This window comes from Oryctolagus cuniculus, chromosome 14 (genome assembly GCF_964237555.1).
Source record: "Oryctolagus cuniculus chromosome 14, mOryCun1.1, whole genome shotgun sequence".
Lineage (NCBI taxonomy): Eukaryota > Metazoa > Chordata > Mammalia > Lagomorpha > Leporidae > Oryctolagus > Oryctolagus cuniculus.
Genome location: NC_091445.1, coordinates 71,328,858 through 71,352,482, shown reverse-complemented (window position 1 = coordinate 71,352,482; position 23,625 = coordinate 71,328,858). Strand labels below are relative to the sequence as shown.

General features: G+C 38.3%; 1 protein-coding gene across 1 annotated transcript in view; it reads left to right on the top strand.

Moving 5' to 3' along the window:
- EMB (embigin) overlaps positions 1-23,625 on the top strand; it is a 60,846-nt gene that overhangs the window by 15,243 nt on the left and 21,978 nt on the right. The window contains exons 3-4 of the mRNA XM_008262186.4: positions 17,596-17,779; positions 18,002-18,090. Coding sequence (XP_008260408.1) covers positions 17,596-17,779; positions 18,002-18,090 — 273 coding nt within the window. The remainder of the gene's footprint in view (positions 1-17,595; positions 17,780-18,001; positions 18,091-23,625) is intronic.

The following is a 23,625-nucleotide window of genomic DNA, read 5'->3' as shown; positions in this document are numbered from 1 at the left end:
CATTTGTGGTATGTAGTGTCTCAGTCAGTGTGTCATTGTTTAACCACACAGGTTAAAACCAAAATAAAAGCTGGCAGTTTTCTTTTTTTTTTTTTAAGATTTATTTATTTTATTTGAAAGTCAAATTTAAAGAGAGAGGAGAGGCAGAGAGAGAGAGAGAGAGAGAGAGGTCTTCCATCTGATGGTTCACTCCCCAGTTGGCTGTAACTACAAGAGCTTCGCCAATCTGAAGCCAGGAGCCAGGAGCTTCTTCTGGGTCTCCCACGCAGGTGCAGAGGCCCAAGGACTTGGGCCATCTTCCACTGCTTTCTCAGGCCATAGCAGAGAGCTGAATTGGAAATGGAGCATCCGGGTCTTGAACGGGCGTCCATATGGGATGCTGGCACTGCAGGTGGCAGGCCAACCTGCTACGCCATAGTGCCAGCCCCCTGGCAGTTTTCTTGACCAGCCGATGACATTGGCATTGGTTCCTATGTTGAACCAATTGTATTTACTGTGTAGAGATGTTAATAGCTGGCCTGGCAATGTTCTTGTGAAGCAAGGAGGTAGCATGAGCAGACACTGGAGGTGCAGATATGTGGGCTAACACACAATGTAAGGGTTGGGAAAATCAGTCAAGGCAAGGCAGCCATGTTGCCTGGATGCAGAAAGGCAGGAGCTCTGGTTTGGGGCACTCAGGTTTAGGGTCAGGTGACTGAGAACACTGCAGAGAGCAGTAGTAACAGTCTCTCTTCTTGGCTGTGCAGCTTATTGCAGAGAAGGTCCTAGAATGACTCCGATGAGGGGGCAAATGTTTCTGATGTTTCTCACAGGGCAGCATCAAATCTGATGTGAAGACTGTGGATGTTTTGAGGGAAAAAATCAGAGTCCTAACAGAGCGTGAGAGAGGGTAGGAGAAAGGTCCACTGTAGCAACACAAGTGGCAGCAGCTGTAAGCAACTTTTGTTCTTCACTAGGGTTTCTCAGTAGCAGAAATACTGACACTGTGCCTGGATAATCCTTTTTGCAGAGCCTGTTTTGAGCACTGAAGGATATCTAGCAGCATCCATGGCCTTAACTTACCAGCTGTGCAAAACACTTGCTAAATTATAACAACTGAAAACATCTGCAGATATAGCCAGATGTCCTCTAAGGGACAGCATTGTGCTCATATTATGCTCACTACTCTCTACATTAAAAAAAAAAAAAAAAAAGATAGCCCTCCAGCTGTGTCCCACCCCCTCACTATGGGAAGACAGATGTTTTAATAATCACATAGCTGTTAATATTTCATAAAGCATCTCATCAAGATGTTAGATGATGGTGCTGTACTGGGACATAGAGTAAGTGGGACAGGGAACCTGCCCCATTATAATCCCCCTCTTCCCTCTCTCTTGCTGGTGTTTAAAACTTCCCTATCTTGGAGAATTAAGTTCAAAGCCACATCTTCAATAAAGCACAGATAGAGAAACACTGTTTCTCTGATATATATTTACTAAGTTTGAAACTTTTAATTACATAAGTAAGAACTAGTTTATTTTCAAAAGTATTAAAACATTATTTGTAGCATCTAGCAAATTAAAGACTCTATGAAACTTTCGGCCATACCTAGAGATATCTAAAATACATTAAACAATATTTTAAGCATATAACTGAGGATACAAAAAAGTAAAGACAGTTTTCACTCACCAAAACTGGTGACCAAGGCAGCAAACCTGTGCATTAATGTAATGTTGTTAAGTGTCTTTGTGTTTGCTGCCAAAGCACTTGAGTTGTGAGAGGTAGAGGCATAAAGAAAGGCCTCAGAGCCACATAATAAGGGAAGTTAAGATGGAAACTCTCCAGAAAGTTGATCCTTCCTACACTATAAGCACTGTGGAAAACTTGACCCATGGGAAAAAATCAGCTGACAGCACAAAATCAGTTGACTTCTTTGTTTTGACTTCTTTCTTTAGTAAAAACAAATAACTATTGTTATCTGCCAATTAAAATAATAATAATAAACATATTTGAAAAGCACACAATGTTTTTTTTAAAAGAACAAGAAGTTTCTTCATTACTAAACAGATTAACAAATTTGCAGACACTCAGATATTTTCTGAGGCACATCAAAGATTGCATTTATTGAGAGGTATCAATACATGTTCAGTACTGAGCCTATTTCTAGCACTTACAGTATATACAAAGCAGAATTAGACTACTATGGTTCACATTTGAGAAATACAGATTTAAGCTTTATGCTACAACTTACCAATTTAACATTATAGCTAATGCAGTGACAATTATTCATTTAAATTTTTTTTCTTCTGAAACTCAGTAAGCAAGTTGTCATTTAAGTGCTTAGAATAATGTCATTCTTCTTCCTTATAATAATAAATTTTAAAATCCAAATACTTTATATCATGGGAACTTTACCTAGCTGAACAAAGGCTCCCAAATACAGTATAGTCATAAAGTTTCTTCTTTGTAGATTCCATTAATTTATAGTTATTTTAGTACAGATAAATGCAGAACACTGCTGCAGATCATTGGCAACAAAAATGTCAGTGTGTCCCTACCTGTATTTAAGTATGAGCAAACCACAATCACATCCATGGCAAGTAAGTGCCCTCCCATGTCCTCCACTGCTTCTGGGGCTCCTTTCCATGTCATAGGAGCTAGTTTAATGGGTACTGTTGAGTCTCAACCTATCTCTGAAAGTTCCTTTTTTAAAAATTTTGAAATTTAACTAATGGAACCTCTACATTCATAATAAGCTAATTTTTTTTCTTATTCTTCACTAACTAGTTCAAATACAATATGTAATGTTTTAAATTTTTATAGACATCTTATTAAAATGATTAAAAGTATCTAAAATATCATTAGTGGGTAAAATACTAACCACAAAAATTACACTGAGTGTTTTTTTTTTAATTTATTTGACAGGTAGAGTTATAGACACACAGAGACAGAGAGAAAGGTCTTCCTTCCATTGGTTCACTCCCCAAATGGCTGCTACAGCCAGCTCTGCGCTGATCCGAAGCCAGGAGCCAGGTGCTTCCTCCTGGTCTCCCATGCAGGTGCAGGGCCCAAGCACTTGGGCCATCCTCCACTGTCTTCCTGGGCCACAGCAGAAAGCTGGACTGGAAGAGGAGCAACCGGGACTGGAACCTGTTGCCCATATGGGATGCTGGTGCCACAGGCGGAGGATTAACCAAGTGAGCCATGGCGCCAATCCCACTGAGTATTTTTTTTTTTTTTTTTGACAGGCAGAGTGGACAGTGAGAGAGAGAGAGAGAGAGAGAGAGAAAGGTCTTCCTTTGCCGTTGGTTCACCCTCCAATGGCCGCCGCGGCTGGTGCGCTGCAGGCGGTGCACCGTGCTGATCCGATGGCAGGAGCCAGGTACTTATCCTGGTCTCCCATGGGGTGCAGGACCCAAGCACTTGGGCCATCCTCCACTGCACTCCCTGGCCACAGCAGAGAGCTGGCCTGGAAGAGGGGCAACCGGGACAGAATCCGGCGCCCCGACCAGGACTAGAACCCGGTGTGCTGGCGCCGCAAGGCGGAGGATTAGCCTAGTAAGCCATGGTGCCGGCGAGTATTTTTGAGACTATTTTTTTCCTCACTAGAAATGCTATGGGATTCATAATGAACACAGACATAATGACACTTTAACCCTGCTGTTTTATGACATCCCTAATAAGATAAATTTATGAAGCACAGAAAAGAAGAGCAGGATTTCAGGAGAAATATCTAATGAACACTTGAAGTTTGGATGCCTCAAACACAAAAGGGTTCACTGTGCTTCTAAGAACTATCATTATTTTCATCCTTTAAGTAGTTCAAATCTTTAGTTCATTTCTAATTTTATTCAGAAATAAAATGTAATTTATCACACATAATGTAACATCAATTTCAGTTTTGAAGTATTCAAGTAATGCAAACCCAAGTATTTTCTTCTGTGGCAACAACATACTTATGGACTGAGCATCAAAGACAGGGAAAAATTCATTTAAAATAACTGGTATACTCTTCTGCCCAAAGACATAGGAACTAAGACTTAACACAAGATATTATATATCTTGTGATAACCACACAAGATATGTAGTAAGAGAAGGAAAAAAATGATGGTCCAATAAAATCACTGTCTTCTTTTTAATAACGATTCAAAAACAGATTGCCTTAATATGTGGCTAGATTCCCAGTAACAGAATATTCTGAAATCCAAGGAACTATAGAAGGAAAAACAAAGTAAGTTCAATTTCCCTGCCATTTTCCCATAAATGTTCCTGTTGTTTCCTTTGGATTTCCTTTGTACTTTGACTGGAAGATTCTCTGCCTTTGCCTTCTTTCATTGTGATAACCATGTTCCGTGTGTCCCACATGCTTAAGCAACAAGATTTTTCTAATTATTCAGGTGTGAGCCTGCCCTCAATGAGTTTTAGATTGCAGATTTGATTACCTGCCTGTGCAGAAGAGGAGTAACGCGAGAGTGACACTTGGCAGGCGATATTTCTTCAGGAAAGCACCTGGCAAACATCCCTGGGAGGATGCTGTGTTTGCCTGGCTGTGCAGTCCCTGCTGAGAGCATGTCACAAGAGAGAAACGTGAAGAACAATGAAGCAGCTGCTGAAACTGAGAGTCAGCTAAAGAACAGTGGGATTGGACGTTCTTGAACTTTAGATCGTAGGCATAAGAAGAAACATTAAATACGAGTGGATGATGGAATTACAAATAGTGCCAAGTCCTACAGTGTTTTCTGCTATACATACACCTATGATACAGTTTAGCTTATAAATTATGCACAGTAAGATATTAACAATAGCTAATAATAAAATATAACAATCAGGCAATATCTGGTAATAAAAATTATGTGATTTTTTTATTCAGTTTCAAAACATTGCACTGTACTCTGTTTATCCTTCTAGTGAACATGTGAGATAACACTTAAGGGAAACGTCACTATTTTTGTACTTTAGCCATTATTAAGTAAAATAGGGGTTACTTAAGCACAAGTACTGTGATACCATGACAGTTGATCTGATAGCTAGGGTGGCTACTAGGTAATTAGCAGGTGGGTAGTGCATAGAGTGTGGATGTGATGTGAGGGACAAAGGGATGATTCAGGTCCCAGGCAGGTCGGAGTGGAATGGTGTGAGATTTCATCATTCCTCAGAACAATATGCAGTTTAAAACTTATGGCTTGTTTTAAATTTATTTTCATTTTACTTGAAAGGTGACAAGAGAGAGAGAGAGAGAGAGAGAGGTAGTGAGAGACAGAAAGAGAGAGAGAGAGAGAGAGAGAGAGAGAGGTGGGTCAGTGCTGGGCCAGACTGAAGCCAGAAGCTCAGAACCCAGTCTGGATCTTCCATGTAACTGATGGTAATCCAAGTACTTGAAGCCATCGTCTGTTGCTTCCTAGGGTATGCATCAACAGGAAACTGTATTAGAAGTAGAGGATCTGGGACTCAAACCCAGACACTCTGACATGGGATGTGGGTGTCCTAAATACTGCTTTAACTGCTGTGACAGACTCCCAACCTTCATGGTTTGTTTATTTTTGGAATTTTCCATTTAATATTTTTGGTCCATGTTTGAACCTGAGTAACTGAAACCACAGACAGTGAAACCACAGAAAAGGGGACATTGTATACAGGGTATCTCTTCTTAGAAGCCATTAAATATAGTATTGGTGTAAGTCCAGATACATTGTTCTGAAATTGCTTTTTGTCATTTGTAATCAATTCTTGGAGATCTGCCAGTATTCTATATGGATCTAGCTTTTTTCTTTTACTGGCATGCACTGTATAAATGCACAGCTTACTTAGACATTTTTCTCTTAAAAGACTTAGTTTGCTTATATATTTTTTATTATAAACTATATAGCAATGAACACTTTACATATATCTCTCTGGACATAGTTGTAAGTGATCCTTTAGGATCAATACCACAAAGCAGAATTGCTGGGATAGAAATTATATTAAGTATAATATAATTGGATATGTGTGCCTTTTATTTTAATAGATTTAATAGAAATATAATTAATATATAATATTTAATAGAATTACATGCCTTTTTATTTTAATAGATTCTTCCAAATTGCCCCCACATATTTGAGTTGAATTTTTCCTACATTCCGTCTGGCACTTGACATTATCAGGCTCTTTGGTCTTTGCTAATGAATGTGAAAAGCTGTATCGTTGTTTTGGTTTGCACTTTGGAGTTTGATGTGTGTGTGTGTGTGTGTGTATCTGTTTACCTGTTAACATCCTTTATTCATTTTGCTATTGATTTTTTATTTAAATGAGATAGCTTTTCATTTTGGATACTGATTATGTACTTTTTATTTTTCTCCCACTTTAATTTTTGTATTTTTTTAAGATTTACTTATTTATTTGAAAGGCAGAGTGTCAGAGAGAGGAAGGGTCACACATATAGATATTAATTTTTAAAGCATTATAATTAAATATTCCTATGCCTTTGTTCTTTTTTAAAAATATATTTTTCTAAATCTTGTTTTTTTATGTAGTTTTTCTGAAAAGCCAAATTCCATAAAGAGCATTTACTGGATTTTGATGTATTTGTCACTCAATCTGTAGATTGCTTTTGGGGAAAGTTAATGTTTTCATGATATTGTATTGTATGTATGATCTAGATAGCATTTGATTTAGAGTACCTTTTCCAGTTAATCTTTGGTGAAGTTTAGTTATTTTAAAATCTTTTGTGTCATGCTTATATTTATGTGGGAACAGAAGATGAGGCAAAGGAGATGCCAATCTTTAGTGCTTTCTCCACCCCTCCAATCTTCACTGATTGTATTTGTAACATATTTTTCGGTTTTATATGTTTATGTTTGAATTGTGTCTCCTCTGCTAACATGATAAATTATTTGTTCACTTCTGTATCACAAGTAGAATAGAAAAGTACTGAATTTGTTTTGGTTAGTGAATGAATCCACTATGTGAAACCAGAATTTCTTGCACATGTCCTGTATACCTCCTTAAGTTCTTTCTATCTTGAATTCCTCATACACTTCCTGATGCAATTTTAATAAGCCCAAGCCTACCGTCTAAGGGAAGTTCCTTCTCTGTCTAGGGAAGAGACTTACTATTTTAAATTCTGCATTCTAGGAGCCATTTGCATTATTAAAATCATTTCAACAAAAACTTATTGGAAGTTTGGTTTAACCAGACCCAGCAGTTATCTTTTTGTTCTCATTTTGTTAATGTCATACAGTTTATATTCCAGTGGGGAGAGGAAATGGATACACAAGTAAACAAAATAACTTTTAGGAAGTCAGGCAGTGTAAAGTATAGGGAAGAAAATGCATAAAGGTGCTATGTTAGAGGGTGAAAGTGAGAGTAGAGTGTTGGGATGGTTAGGGCAGCCCACTCCGGGAAGCAGGCACTTAACCTGATCTAGCCAGTTGAGTGTGTACTATGGCATAGGCCTACAGAATCAATGCCTTTCAAAGGAGACCTCCAGATTTGCATTTTTATGAGCTTGGAAATTGATAGCAGGAGACATAAACTATTAGCATAAGATCAAATCTCAAACTGACATCAAGGTGTAAGTATGTAGTTCGTAGAAATTCATTACCAAAGAGGTGTGTCATGCTTTCTACTTATATTATATGTTTATGGGCCCTTGTCTTGTTTTGCTGGGTACTATGGCTTCTGTGCTTAACTCTTTGATGAAATCCAGTTATTTTTAAATACTTTGTTCTGTGCATGTAGTCATGTGGGGGAAAGAAGATGAGGAAATGAAGAAACCAATCTTGATTACTTTCTGCACCCTCTCTATTCTTGACTCATTGCACAAACATATTTTTTTAGTTTTATATGATATTTGTGGAGTTCTACTTAAGAGTTCTCCTGATTTGTTTCTATAACAGCTCTGTCTCTAAAATGATATTCAAAGGTACTGGAATAATCCTTTTCAAAATATAAATGTAAGTGGTTATTTGTACTGGGGAATCTAATGATTTGACATCTTCCAGTTGTTTTTCTTTTATTCCATTATGGTCAAGTGATGGTGTACAAATGGTTCAAAACAAACAAATTTTCCATCAAGCTACAGAAGATGTAAAAATTGAAGGCAAATTGTGATAGCATACCCTTGATTTGTATATGCAAAATGATAGTGCAAATTATAAATATGTTGTTACGGTTCCAAAACAAGAGGGAAGGACTTTGCATGGAATGGAGTGTACAGGGCTTGGAATTGGCTCTTCTGAGTCCTGGATCCCTGCCCAGGCCTGAACCATGCTTCCCTAGTAACCTTAGTCATTGCTTTGGTTAGGAGTTTATTCTAGGGCCCAAAAAGTATATATCCTAGATTTTTCTGAGCTTCCAAATGATATAAGTGCCATAAAACCTTAATCATTAAGTGGAAGAAGAATACAATGAAGTGTTTAATAAATCTTGATAGCTGGTATGGAAACATTTTTAATCAATTAAGTAGGAAATAATTCACTGAATGGATTTTGGACTACAGAATTAATAGCTAAGTTCTGGAAATGGCAAGGACATAGGGAAGACAGAAAGGAACACTAAAAGGGTCTGGTTAAGATATTGCCACTTTTACCGTCTTCTTTACCAGTCCCAGAGTAAAGGCCAAGTAGATTTTTATTAAAACTGTTGAATGCGTGGATAAATAATAGGCATAGGTAGATGTTCAGAAATTAAGTGTTGAATGAGTAGATGAATTTATCATGATGCACTATCATTGCTAGCCGCCTATCTGCTTGTGTTATTGTGATTAATTCTAGTTAGGTCCTTAACCCAACTCTCTAACTTTGAAGCCCTGAGTGGTACAGTATGATTAGTCAAGTGGCCAACCTCTAGCCATCAGATATGTGATGTGAAGGTGTGTTTGGCTTTTATGCTTCCATAGTGAGCAGGAGCTTTGCTACTTGCAAAACTTCTGTTGTGGGGAGGGGTACTTTGATTCTGGTTATCTAAATAACTTGATGATAATTGAAGTACAAGAAAACAGTGACAAACAGGAGTTTTATTTAATAAAATTCAACCAGATCTTCTCTGGGATTTTTACTTTGCACAGTGTCCAGAATCTTACTAATTATTTTATAAATTATTTTGACAAAGCTGACTTGTTTGTGTAAAAGCCATCGCGTTTTCTAGTATCTCCACCCCCACATTTTTTTTTTTTTTTTGAGGATGCCTGTACAAACAAATTCTGGTAAATTTGGGTGGGAGCTGGTGCTGTGGCATAGTGGATAAAGCACCTGCCTGCAGTGCCAGCATCCCATATGGGTGCCAATTCTAGTCTCAGCTGCCCCACTTCCAATCCAGCTCTCTGCTATGGCCTGGGAGAGCAGTGGAAGATGGCCCAGGTGTTCGGGCCCCTGTACTGACATGGGAAACCTAGAAGAAGCTCGTGGCTCCTGGCTCCTGGCTCCTGGCTTTGGATTGGCCCAGCTCTGGCTGTTGAAGACATTTGGGGAGTGAACCAGCAGATGAAGACCTCTTTTCCTCTGCCTCTGCCTCTCTGTAACTCTGCCTTTCAAATAAATAAATACATCTTTAAAAAAAAGTTTGCGAATAGGCTCATGTAATATTAGCCAAACAGTTTTTTATAGAAAACTTTCATTTAATAAACATAAATTTCATAGGTACATCTTTTGGATTATAGCAGTTCTTCCCCCCATAACCACCCTCCCACCAGCAAACCATCCCATCCCCTACTCGCTCTCCCATTGCATTCTTCATTAAGATTCATTTTTAATTATCTTTATATACAGAAGATCAATTTAGTATGTACTAAGTAAAGATTTCAACAGACTGCACCGCACAGACACACAAAGTATAGAGTACTGTTTGAGTAGTAGTTTTACCGTTAATTTGCATAGTACAATACATTAAGGACAGAGGTCCTACATGGGGAGCAAGTGCACAGTGACTCTTGTTGTTGATTTAACAATTGACACTCTTATTTATGACGTTAGTAATCACCCAAGGCTCTTGTCATGAGCTGCCAAGGCTATGGAAACCTCTTGAGTTCACAAACTCTGACCTTATTTAGACAAGGCCATAATCGAAGTGGAAATTCTCTCCTCCCTTCAGAGAAAGGTACCTCCTTCTTTGTAGCCATACAATTTAAAGATCTTAAGAACTTCCAAAGGGAGGACTTGGAAATTATATACATATACTTAGAAAGTGTATAAGAAAATAGTTATACTTTTTTTTTCAAGTAGGCTTATGTCCTTTTTAGGTTTCTCTGTGTACAATGGTGATTTTTGCATTTTTAAAAAAGATTTGTTGACACTGGCATTATGAGTGAAGCCACAGCCTGCAACAGCAGCATCCCATATGGGCACCAGTTTGAGTCCTGGCTGCTCCACTTCTGATCCAGCTCCCTGCTAAAGCACCTAGGAAAGGAATGGAGATGGCCCAAGTGCTTGGGCCTCTACCACCCATGGGGAGGCTGGGAAGAAACTCCTGGCTCCTGGCTTCGGACCTGCCCAGCTCCAGTTGTTGTGGCTGTTTGGGGACTGAACCCGTGGATGGAAGATCTCTTTTTTTCTCTCTCTGTTACTCTCCCCTGTAACTCTGACTTTCAAAATATACTTCTAAAAGCAAAATTATATATAAAGAGGAAGAGGCAGAGAGAGAGAGAGAGAGAGAGAGAGAGATCTTCCATCCGCCCATCCACTAGTTCTCTCCTTAGATGGCCACAAAAACCAAGGGCAGGGCCAGGCTGAAGCCAGGAGCCAGCAGCTTCATCCAGATCTCCCAGATGGGTGGCATGGGTCCAAACACTTGGACCATCTTCTGCTGAGTTTCCCAGCCATTAGCAGGACCTGAATCAGAAGTGGAGCAGCTAGGACACAAACTGGCTCATGTATGGGATGCCAGTGTCACTGACTTTACCTGCTATGCCACAATGCCAGCCCTGTGATTTTGTGTTTTAAGCTTTTGGAATTCAGAAGCCATATGTGTTGTACGCTGTATCACATCAATACTGCACTGATCAGAGATCACAGAAATAACTCAATAAAAAATGATCATGATTCTTCACTTCAATATGAGATTGACTTTTGGAAATAGGTTAAATTACAAGAAGCAAAGAGCAATGTTCTTAAGTTATTTTATACATGTTGGATATACATTTTAGGATATTCTTATATAGAAGAGTGATTGTATAAGTCAATTCAAGTCCATATGATAAAAAGCAAAATATCAATGTTAAAAATAGGACTAATTTCTTTAATTTTATATAGGAGTATTGCCCTCATATTAGTGTGGCTTTCTTATTGTTTCTGTAACGATTCCCATCGTTTCATGCAAATTTAGGGTGTAACATGGGACTTCTTTAAGTTCTAGGGTGAGATGAAGGAGAAATCAGGCTGCTGGGGCTCTGCATTTCCTGTCTTTACTTCCGAGAAACTTGTCCTGTCTTATCAGTTGCATGTGTGTTGCAATGCATGTACTTCTTCATAGTAAGAGTTTCTGCTATATTTGTAAACACTATTCTATGCAAGACATTTAATTGGCTTCCACTTTTTCCCTTTCTATAAAAGAACACAGTAGGCTTACATATCAAGTGGTATTTAAGAGCTTTGCTCCTCAGTGGACCCCGTCAGATCTATGCATCAATGCTCTGAAGACTGAAAACCGCTGAAAGGTCCATATACTTACAAATTGATTATGAAAGGCCGGCGCCGTGGCTCAATAGGCTAATCCTCCACCTTGCGGCGCCGGCACACCGGGTTCTAGTCCCGGTTGGGGCGCCGGATTCTGTCCCGGTTGCCCCTCTTCCAGGCCAGCTCTCTGCTATGGCCAGGGAGTGCAGTGGAGGATGGCCCAGGTGCTTGGGCCCTGCACCCCATGGGAGACCAGGAAAAGCACCTGGCTCCTGGCTCCTGCCAGGATCAGCGCGGTGCGCCGGCTGCAGCGGCGGCCATTGGAGGGTGAACCAACGGCAAAAGGAAGACCTTTCTCTCTCTGTCTCTCTCTCACTGTCCACTCTGCCTGTCAAAAAAAAAAAAAAAAAAAAAAAGAAATGTATGCATAAAAAAAAAAAAAAACAAATTGATTATGAAAATACAAGAGGATTTAGACACATATAAAATTAGAATTTTAAGAACAATCTCTTAAAGATATGTTTAAAAGCTGAACAAGTGGCTACAGTCCTAAAAATGCAGATGTCATAGATGTTTTTGCAACATTCAAATTAGCAGGAACACATTGCAATTGTGCAATTTGGAGAAGTTGAAACATACATTGAACCTTGGTTTGCTGGTTAACCACAAAAGAGTCTAACATTAGCAGAAGTTTTTACATATTTATGATGTTAAGGATATAAAGGAAGCATTTCATGAAAAATGTGAATGTTTAAAATGTGTAGATCACATTGTTCATCTATCATCACATCCATGTAATTCTAAATTATAAATTTGATTCATTTTCTGGTAGTATTTTCTTTCATTAAATATTTTGGTTCAGCATTTGAAGGTGAAGAAGTTAATTCCATTACCAAGAGGATTTCATATTTTGAGTTGGTGTGTACCATTGGCCATGAGAATCTTGCTCAATCACACTTAAATTTGAGATTCAGCATAGCCACTATATATCATTTTGGTCATTTTGGTCAAGATAATTAGTTAATAACTATGACACTTACTTCATGGAACTGTTGTGAAGACTAAATAATATAATAATCATATAAATCTTAGCACTGAACATGATAGTTTTTATTATATTCCCCAATGAGAAAATGATGAGATGAAGTAAGTGGACCCTTATTGAGCAATTGGTATATTATGCAAGGGCACTTCAAGAGGTTTGTGGGAAAATAGAATCGAAGATGAATTGTTCTGATGCAAAAATTATTTGAAATCCATGCATAAATTGTTTCATAATAATTACTTTTTCATGAATTTTCAAAGATCCTTGTATGTGTAATTTCAAAATGTTTCCTCACCAAAATAAGTTTATTATTTAATTCTGTTTTTCAAAAACTGTTTAAAGTACCCTTATATTACTAGTGCTTTTCTTATATTGCACTGTTTATAGCCTCATGAAATAATGTATTGTACCATTTTACAAATAAGGAAAGAGGTATCCATTATGAAGATAATTTATTTGCAAATGAAAGGTATCTATCCAATCATACCAGTTAAATTATCCTACTTTTACTTTTAGAAGAACAAGTTTGGTGTCATTATTAAATAATTGAGACGAAAAAGTAGCTAATAGAAGGTAGGACGTCATTTGCCTGATTCTGGAGAAAGATATTGACTTTAACAGCAAGAGTTGAAGAGAACAGGGGAAAGTTTGATATTTCAGAGGTAGAATCAACTGAATACAAGTGTGTGTGATTCAGTGTTACAAGTCAGGGGAAGGGAAGGGTAAATGATCTCCCCTGGTTATACTGAGTTTGAAATGCATGCGGAATATCTGGTTTAGATGCTGAGTAGATGCCTGGAGCTATGGGCCTGCAGATCAAGAAAGTTCTGAATGGAGCTTAGAGTATTCAAAACAAGAAAGAGTATTCTAAGTAACAATTAAATGCAACACAGGAGTGTCAAGTTGAGAAGTAGAGAGACCAAAGAGCAAAATCCATGAGGCATCAACATTTAAAGGGTAGTTGGAAGACTTTGGTGTGGCTAGAAAAATGTTTAAAATACATAATATTAAATACAAAATGTTTAACGCTATTAGTAGAAACAAAGTAAAGGAAATTTCAAGGAATAAGTAATCTATCTGGTATTCTAGAGACTTCAAATAAAACATGAACTCTGAAAAGAGGTCAGCAGGTTAAACAGGCCATTTTTCACCTAAAACAAAGTGGATTTTATAGTGTGATGAGGTAGGACGCCAGAATATGCTTTATTGAAGCTGGAATGCAAGTGAGGACAGACTGTGTAGCCAGCTAATTCTTTCAAGAGACTGATCAATGAAATAACATTTTTGACAGAGATTTGACTGAAAAATAGGACTAAATTTTAAGTGTATTTTCCAGAGATAAGGGGAAGTGAGGAAAAGTTATAGATGCATAAGCTTTGGACCAAATACAGTTGATTCTGAAACATTTTATCCTGTTAATAGTACCTACTATAATTTCTGACATGTAGGAGATGCTCAGCAAATATGATGAAATGTGTAAATATCTTCAGTTTTATGTGCTCGATTTTACCCCTTTATAATTGGCCTCCTATTGAGGTCCTAGGTTTTGTTTTTTTCCGTTTTTGAGCATAGAATTCAATTCAGCAAGTATGCGATTACACAAGCAGTTATTTCAGGCATGTGCTCACAAAGCACTTTACGTGAACTGTATACTCCACTGTTTGCAAACTCTGCACCTGGTCATTGCTTAAGAAAGCATTTTGCAAAGTTTTAAGTTTTAAGTGTAATTAAAAGTGATTTGACGTTTTACTTAAGTTCTCTGCATTACCTACCACTTCTGAGTGTGAGAAAAGCTTGGGTTTATATAATGTAGTGTCCACTCGCAAGCACACTTCCTTCTCCTTTGAAGTAACTGCCACTATTCTGATTTTTATCTCATCACTTTCATACTTTTATTTATTGCTTTATTACCCAGGCATAATAAATATTACATCCTTAAATTTTACAGCTTAGTTTTGCTTTCTTTTTAAGGCATTCTAAAAAAGTTTCTTTCTTTCTTTAAAAAATAAGAAGAGCAGAGGGAGTCTTTCATCTGCTGGTTCACTCCTCAAATACCCACAACAGCCAGGACTGGACCAAGTTAAGGCAAAGAGCCAGAATCTCAATCCATGTGTTCCTCATGGGTGGCAGGGACCCAAATATTTGATTCATCAGTTGCTGATTTCTAGGGTGCACATTAACAGGAAACTAGATTGGAAATGAAGGACTTGAGCCGAGGTACTCCAATGTGGGATGTGGTGCCCCAAGCAGTGACTTAACCCACTGTGCCACAATGCCACTCCCAAAGGCATGCATTTTTTAGAAATATCATTTATTTTCAGGTTTCCCAAACACAGCTCTTCTGTCTCCATTTATTAATTTATCTGTTGACAAAGCCAGATCATTCATCTTGTAGTTTTCCTGCATTCTGGATCGTCTTGGTTAATGAATGTAGTTTTTTTTGTTTTTGCTGTTTTTTTTTTTTAAGATTTATTAATTTATTTGAAAGAGTTACAGAGAGGCAGAGGCAGAGGCAGAGAGAGAAAGAGAGAGAGAGAGAGAGAGAGAGAGAGGTCTTCCATCTGCTGGTTCACTCCCCAGATGACCACAATGGCTGGAGCTGCGCCCATCCGAAGCCAGGACACAGGAGCTTCTTTGGGGTCTCTCACGTGGGTGCAGGGGCCCAAGGACTTAGGCCATCTTCTACTGCTTTCCCAGGTCATAGCAGAGAGCTGGATCAGAAGTGGAGCAGCGTCCACTTTCCAGTGTCCATATGGGATTCTGGCTCTGCAGGCAGCGGCTTTACCCACTAAGCCACAGAGCTGGCCCCCAATGGAATGTAGTTCTCCCATCAGCTATTTTCCTGTAAAATGGGATTTGAATATGTCGAAGCCTAATGTTAGGCCTAGGAGAAAAGAATTAGAATTAGACATCTGTGGCTAGCATTTGAGTACCTGGGTTCAATTCCCAGCTCCAGCTTCTGGTTTCAACTTCCTGCTAAGGCAGATCCTGGGAGGCAGTGGTGATGGCTCAAGTACTTGGGTCCCTGCCACCCTAACTCACATGCACACACACAGAGTTACTTCAGAGAGTCCAATGAAAAAAAATGGAATTAAAAGGTAACTTTACTTTGATGCAAAAGATTTCTAAAAATCTATTCATAGTTTTTTCATAATTTGCATTTTCCATGAGTTTTTGAAGTCCCCTAGGATGTATCGTCAGGGACTTAGAGTATGGGGTGGTTAGAGGATTAAACTGAAGAAAGAAAAGACCAGGGGAGGCTCTCAGTGCTTTGCTTTACTGAACCCTGCCCCCCAGCTGGAATAGGAGAGACTGGCAGGGAAAGCTTACCCTTGTTGGCCTGGTCTGAGGTCTGGAGACCTTAGTTGCAACATCTGCAATGAGTGGGATTGGTGGGGACCTGTGACCTTCTCTCCTGTCCCTCGTGCCAAACAGGGAAGAGAAACCTTTCCTCTACCTTCTTAGGTTCAGCCAGTTAAGCTGACGAAAGGTGAATAATCATCCGGAAACAAGGCAGATGTGCTCATGTATATACAGGAGTTTACAGAGAAAAGTGGAGCTCAAAGGAGGTAATTAGAACTGGGGGCTTATATAACATCTTTTAAAATACATATTTCAATTGTTGTAAATAATTTTACATGTTTATGAGGTCCACTGTGACATTTCAACACACGTATGATCAGATCAGAATAGTTGGCATATCCCATCACCTCAAACATTTATCATTCCTTTGTGTTGTGAACAGTTAAAACCCTCTCTACTAACTGTTTTGAAATAGACAGTTCTTGCCAACCACAATTGCCCAACTGTTTTGTAGAGCATTAGAAAGTATCCCTCCTATCCAGCAGTGCCTCTGGACAGTTAACCGTCCAGTGTCTTTCACCCCTTCCCCCTTCCCCAGCCTCTGCCTGGCTCTGGTACTACTGCTCCATTCTCTGTTTCTATGAGATTGATGTTTTTAGCTCCCACATCCGACTGAGCACTTGGTATATTTGCCTTGTTGTGCTTGACTTATTTCAGTTAACATAATGTCCTTCAGGTTCATCCATATACCATCTTAATAAGGGAAAGGCGAGGCGGAGAAAGGCCACTCACAGAAAATCAAATGGCTTTTTGAAAAGATAAGTGAGCCCTTAGGAGAAGAGATAGGAGATGTGATAGTTTTGTAATAAGGTTTAGGTGGTGTGGAAACTTCTGGGATGAGTCAGTCTTCCTTGATTGCTCCTGGGAGTGGAGATTTAGGACATTTGAGTTCTTTGGAGAGGCTCTGTTTTTAGTCTGAAAAGAGTTTTCAGGACCTCAAATGCCTTATGCTTTGTTGGCATTTTTTAACACATGCATGTGTGCATATTATGTGTATATATATATTCTGTTAAGATATAACACCATACGAATTCATCCTGGTATTTACAATTCAGTTCAATTTATAACTACAGGCTGCTGCTTCTGTTCTCTGTCTGACGCCTGTTATCTTTATTCACCCCTCTGTGGGTTCTTTCTGGGAAGGAAAGAATATGACATACACCTCCAATCCACATTATGCAGGAAACATTCTTGTAATAATACCAGCAACAGGGTTCCTGAAAAGAAAAAAAATCATTCCATTCTTACCCCACTGATGTGTATCTGTTGTTACAGTTGTTACAGCTGTACTGTTACTACACTGTCAGGGTACTTGGCACACTTTGTACTCGCTCATTGTACAAATCTCACTCAGCTATAGAGATTTTAAGTAAATCCTGTCACACCCTTAGGGTTTTGTGATTCTATAAATGTTATACCAGGCTTTTTCCCACTGTGGCTGAGAAAGAGCATAAGAAAGAGAAGATCTGAGTTGATTAAGGAATATGCTTCAAAGAAACAAATGAATGTTACACTAAAAAACTATGATACAGTGATATTGTTAATAACTTAAAATGCATTATATATTGGATTTCCTCCTGAATGTAACTTCTACCACATTTTGCTCCCCTTTGTTGCTAACAGAACAATCCAGCATGCTGATGGAAAAAAATATCACTTTAGAAAGGCCTTGTAATGTAGAGCTCACATGCCAGTTCACAACATCTGGGGATGTAAATTCAGTAAATGTGACCTGGAGAAAAGGGAATGAGTTACTTGAGGATCATCTCATCAGTACCAGGGGAAACATGCTGTCTACTCAGTACATGTGAGTATACAAAGTCAAATCTGCAAGGCTGGCCACAGATAAGTGCAATTCTAACTACTTTTATTGACTGAGCATTCTTCACTTTGCCATCACTTGAGTGTTATGCTAATATTCTAATTTGCATATTTACAGAATTATTTCTATTTTAAATTTGATTAATTATGTCTTCATTAAGAAATTTTATGAGAACAAGCTTATATTAATGACTTGAATTATCTTTAGGTTCACCATTGTTAACAGCAAACAAATGGGAAGTTATTCTTGTTTCTTTGAAGATGAAAAGGTACATAGGGGAACATTTAATATCAAAGGTCAGTATTAATAGCTTGGGAAATAATAATTTCACATTATGTTCTTAGACTTCTGAATCTCCCAAGTTTAAATTATTGCTATAATAATAAACAAAATGCAACTGGAAGAAAATTGTATGCTTTCCATTGAATTACCAGATGTGACCTTAAAATGGTTTATATTCCCAAGTCACTCCCCTCCTGCTTTCATTCCATAGTGTAAAGACCAGAGTTTAGTGCTGAAGACCAGAAAATCAGGTTTTTGTAAATCATCGCAGTCTCTTGAATTTACTTAGTTAGCCATCTAAGTTCAGAGCTTTTACAACAGTTCTCCACATTTCTTAAGTTAGTATGGCCTCAGCTCTTAGGATGCAGTTTGGTGTTTTTATTTTTTTATTTTTTATCAGTATCTCCACAGCTTGGGATTCTGGAAATCTGTAACATTGAAAAATAGTATAAAGATGCACAAGAGTTGCTTGCTCTTTATGTCATCAAGCTAGGACATTTTAAAATATAGTCATGTGTCACTTAACGACAGAGCTCTGCTATGAAAAAGGCACCGTTAGGCAATTTTGTCCTTGGGTGAACACTGTAGGAGTTACATATACAGACCCAGATGGTGTACCCAGCACATACTCAGGCTGTAGCCTGTAGCCTTTTGCTCCTTGGCCACAAAACTGTACAATGTGTTATTATACTGAATACCAGAAGCAATTATAACACTAAATATCCAAACATATCCAAACCTAGAAAGATGGTAGTAAAAATACAGTCTAAAAAATAAAAAGTGGTGCAGCTGGACAGAGCACTCCCCATGGATGGGGCTCACAGACCAGAAGTTGCCCTGTGAGTCAGTGGGTGGGAGGTGAGTGAACATGAAGGCCTAGGACTTCGTGGTACCATACTGTAGATTTTATAAACACTGTGCAAGTAGACAACACAGACTCTTTAAAAAGCACTTTGTTGCAGAATTAATCTTAGCTTGCTCTAATTTTTATTTTTTTATTTTTTATTTTTTTAAACTTTTATTTAATGAATATAAATTTCCAAAGTACAGCTTATGGATTACAATGGCTCCCCCCCCCCCATAACGTCTGTCCCACCCGCAACCCTCCCCTTTCCCACTCCCTCTCCCCTTCCATTCACATCAAGATTCATTTTCAATTCTCTTTATATACAGAAGATCAGTTTAGCATACATTAAGTAAAGATTTCAACAGTTTGCTCCCACACAGAAACATAAAGTGAAAAGTACTGTTTGAGTACTAGTTATAGCATTAAATCTCAATGTACAGCACACTAAGGACAAAGATCCTACATGAGGAGTAAGTGCACAGTGACTCCTATTGTTGACTTAACAAATTGACACTCTTGTTTATGGCATCAGTAATCACCCTAGGCTCTTGTCATGAGCTGCCAAGGCTATGGAAGCCCCCTGAGTTCAGCGACTCTGATCATATTTAGACAAGGCCGTGGTCAAAGTGGAAGTTCTCTCCTCCCTTCAGAGAAAGGTACTTCCTTCTTTGATGACCCATTATTTCCACTGGGATCTCACTCGCAGAGATCTTTCATTTAGTTTTTTTTTTTTTTTTTTTTCCCCCAGAGTGTCTTGTCTTTCCATGCTTGAAATAGTCTCATGGGCTTTTCAGCCAGATCCGCATGCCTTAAGGGCTGATTCTGAGGCCAGAGTGCTGTTTAGGACATCTGCCATTCTATGGGTCTGCTGTGTATCTCACTTCCCATGTTGGATCATTCTCTCCCTTTTTGATTCTATCAGCTAGTATTTGCAGCCACTATTCTTGTTTATGTGATCTCTTTGTTTCTTAGTCCTATCATTATGATCAATTGTGAACAGAAATTGATCACTGGGACTAGTGAGATGGCATTGGTACATGCCACCTTGATGGGATTGAATTGGATTCTCTTGGTATGTTTCTAACTCTACCGTTTGAGGTAAGTCAGCTTGAGCATGTCCCAAATTGCACATCTCTTCCCTCTCTTATTCCCACTCTTATATTTAACAGTGATCACTTTTCAGTTAAGTTTCAGCACTTAAGAAGAATTGTGTATTGATTACAGTATTCAACCAAAAGTATTAAGTAGAACAAACAAACAAAAAAATACTAAGAGGGATAACATATCAAGTTGCTCATCAATAGTCAGGGTGAGGGCTGATCAAGTCACCGTTTCTCATAGTGTTCATTGCACTTTAACAGGTTTCCTTTTTGGTGCTCAGTTAGTTGTCACCTATCAAGGAGAACAAGTGGTATTTGTCCCTTTGGGATTGGCTTATTTCACTCAGCATAATGTTTTCCAAATTTCTAACAGGGATCACTTTTCAGTTAAAATTTAAATACCTAAGAATAATTGTGTGTTAATTACAGAGTTCAACCAATGGTACTAGAACAAAAAAAAAATACTAAAATGGATGAAGTATTACATTGTACATCAACCGTCAGGACAAGAGCTGATCAAGTCACTGTTTCTCACAGTGTCCATTTCATTTCAACAAGTTTCCCCTTTGGTGCTCAGTTAGTTGTCGCCGATCAGGGAGAACATATAATATTTGTCCCTTTGGGACTGGCTTAATTCACTCAGCATGATGTTTTCCAAATTGCTCCATTTTGTTGCAAATGACTGGGTTTCTTTTTTTTTTGACTGCTGTATAGTATTCTATAGAGTACATGTCCCATAATTTCTTTATCCAGTCTACTGTTGATGGGCATTTGGGTTGGTTCCAGGTCTTAGCTATTGTGAATTGAGCTGCAATAAACTTTAATGTGCAGACTGCTTTTTTCTTTGCCAATTTAATTTCCTTTGGGTAAATTCCAAGGAGTGGGATGGCTGGGTTGAATGGTAGGGTTATGTTCAGGTTTCTGAGGAATCTCCAGACTGACTTCCATAGTGGCTTAACCAATTTGCATTCCCACCAACAGTGGGTTAGTGTCCTTTTTTCCTCACATCCTCTCCAGCATCTATTGTTGGTAGATTTCTGAATGTGAGCCATTCTAACTGAGGTGAGGTGAAACCTCATTGTGGTTTTGATTTGCATTTCCCTGAGTGCTAGTAATCTTGAACATTTTTTCATATGCCTGTTGGCCATTTGGATTTCCTCTTTTGAAAAATGTCTATTGAGGTCCTTGGCCCATCTCTTAAGTGGGTTGTTTGTTTTGATGTTGTAGAGTTTCTTGATTTCTTTGTATATTCTGGTTATCAACCCTTTATCAGTTGCATAGTTTGCAAATATATTTTCCCATTCTATCGGTTGTCTCTTCACTCTCCTGACTGTTTCTTTTGCAGTACAGAAACTTCTCAGTTTGATGCAATCCCAATTGTTAATTTTGGCTTTGACTGCCTGTGCTTCTGGGGTGTTTTCCAAGAAGTCATTGCTGGTACCTATATCTTGCAGGGTTTTTCCAATGCTCTCTAATAATTTGATGGTGTCAGGTCCTAGATTTAAGTCTTTAATCCATGTTGAGTGAATTATTGTGTAAGGTGAAAGGTAGGGGTCTTGCTTCATGATTCTGCACATGGAAATCCAATTTTTCCAGCACCATTTATTGAATAGACTGTCCTTACTCCAGGGATTGGTTTTGGATCCTTGAACAAATATGAGTTGGCTGTAGATGTTTGGATTGATTTCTGGTGTTTCAATTCTGTTCCATTGGTCTATCCATCTGTTTCTGTACCAGTACCATGCTGTTTTGATTACAACTGCCCTGTAGTATGTCCTGAAATCTGGTATTGTGATGCCTCCAGCTTTATTTTTGTTGTACAAGATTGCTTTAGCTATTTGAGGTCTCCTGTGTCTCCATATGAATTTCAGCATCATTTTTTTCCAGATCTGAGAAGAAGGTCTTTGGTATCTTGATTGGTATTGCATTGAATCTATAAATTGTTTTTGGGAGAATGGACATTTTGATGATATTGATTCTTCCAATCCATGAGCATGGGAGATTTTTCCATTTCTTGGTATCCTCTTCTATTTCTTTCTTTAAGGTTTTGTAATTTTCATCGTAGAGATCTTGAACGTCCTTGGTTCAGTTTAGTACTGGGGGACTTCAATATTCCACTCTCAGAAATAGACAGATCAACAGGACAGAAGATCAAAAAGGATACAGTAGATTTAAATGACACTATAGCCCAAATGGATCTAACAGATATCTACAGAAATTTAAATCCTACAGCTAAAGATTTTACATTCTTCTCAGCAGTACATGGAACCTTCACTAGGATTGACCACATACTAGGCCATAAAGCAAGTCTCAGCAAATCCAAAAGAATTAGAATCATACCATGCAGCTTCTCAGACCATAAAGAATTGAAGTTGGAAATTAGCAACTCAGGAATCCCTAGAGCATACACAAACACATGGAGATTGAACAACCTGCTCCTGAATGGACAATGGGTCATAGAAGAAATTAAAAGAGAAATCAAAAATTTTCTGGAAGTAAATGAGGATAACAGCACAACATACCAAAACTTATGGGACGCAGCAAAAGCAGTGTTAAGAGGAAAGTTTATATCAATAGGTGCCTACATCAAGAAATTGGAAAGGCACCAAATAGATGACCTTTCAATTCACCTCAAGGATCTAGAAAACCTACAGCAAACCAGACCCAAATCTAGTAGGAGAAGAGAAATAATTAAAATCAGAGAAGAAATCAACAGGATTAAATCCAAAAAAAAATACAAAAAATCAGCCAAATGAGGAGCTGGTTTTTTGAAAAAATAAACAAAATTGACACCCCATTGGCCCAACTAACTAAAAAAAGAAGAGAAAAGACCCAAATTAATAAAATAGGAGATGAAAAAGGAAACATAACAACAGACACCACAGAAATAAAAAGAATCATCAGAAACTACTACAAGGACTTGTATTCCAGCAAACAGGGAAATCTATCAGAAATGGATAGATTCCTGGACACATGCAACCTACCTAAATTGAAACAGGAAGACCTAGAAAACCTAAGCAGACCCATAACTGAGACAGAAATTGAAACAGTAATAAAGGCCCTCCCAACAAAGAAAAGCCCAGGACCAGATGGATTCACTGCTGAATTCTACCAGACATTTAAAGAAGAACTGACTCCAATTCTTCTCAAACTATTCAGAGCAATCGAAAAAGAGGGAATCCTCCCAAATTCTTTCTATGAAGCCAGCATCACCTTAATTCCTAAGCCGGAAAAAGATGCAGCATTGAAAGAGAATTACAGACCAATATCCCTGATGAACATAGATGCAAAAATCCTCAATAAAATTCTCGCCAATAGAATGCAACAACACATCAGAAAGATCATCCACCCAGACCAAGTGGGATTTATCCCTGGTATGCAGGGATGGTTTAATGTGCGCAAAACAATCAATGTGATACACTACATTAACAGACTGCAGAAGAAAAACCATATGATTATCTCAATAGACGCCGAGAAAGCATTTGATAAAATACAACACCCTTTCATGATGAAAACTCTAAGCAAACTGGGTTTGGAAGGAACATTCCTCAATACAATCAAAGCAATCTATGAAAAACCCACAGCCAACATCCTATTGAATG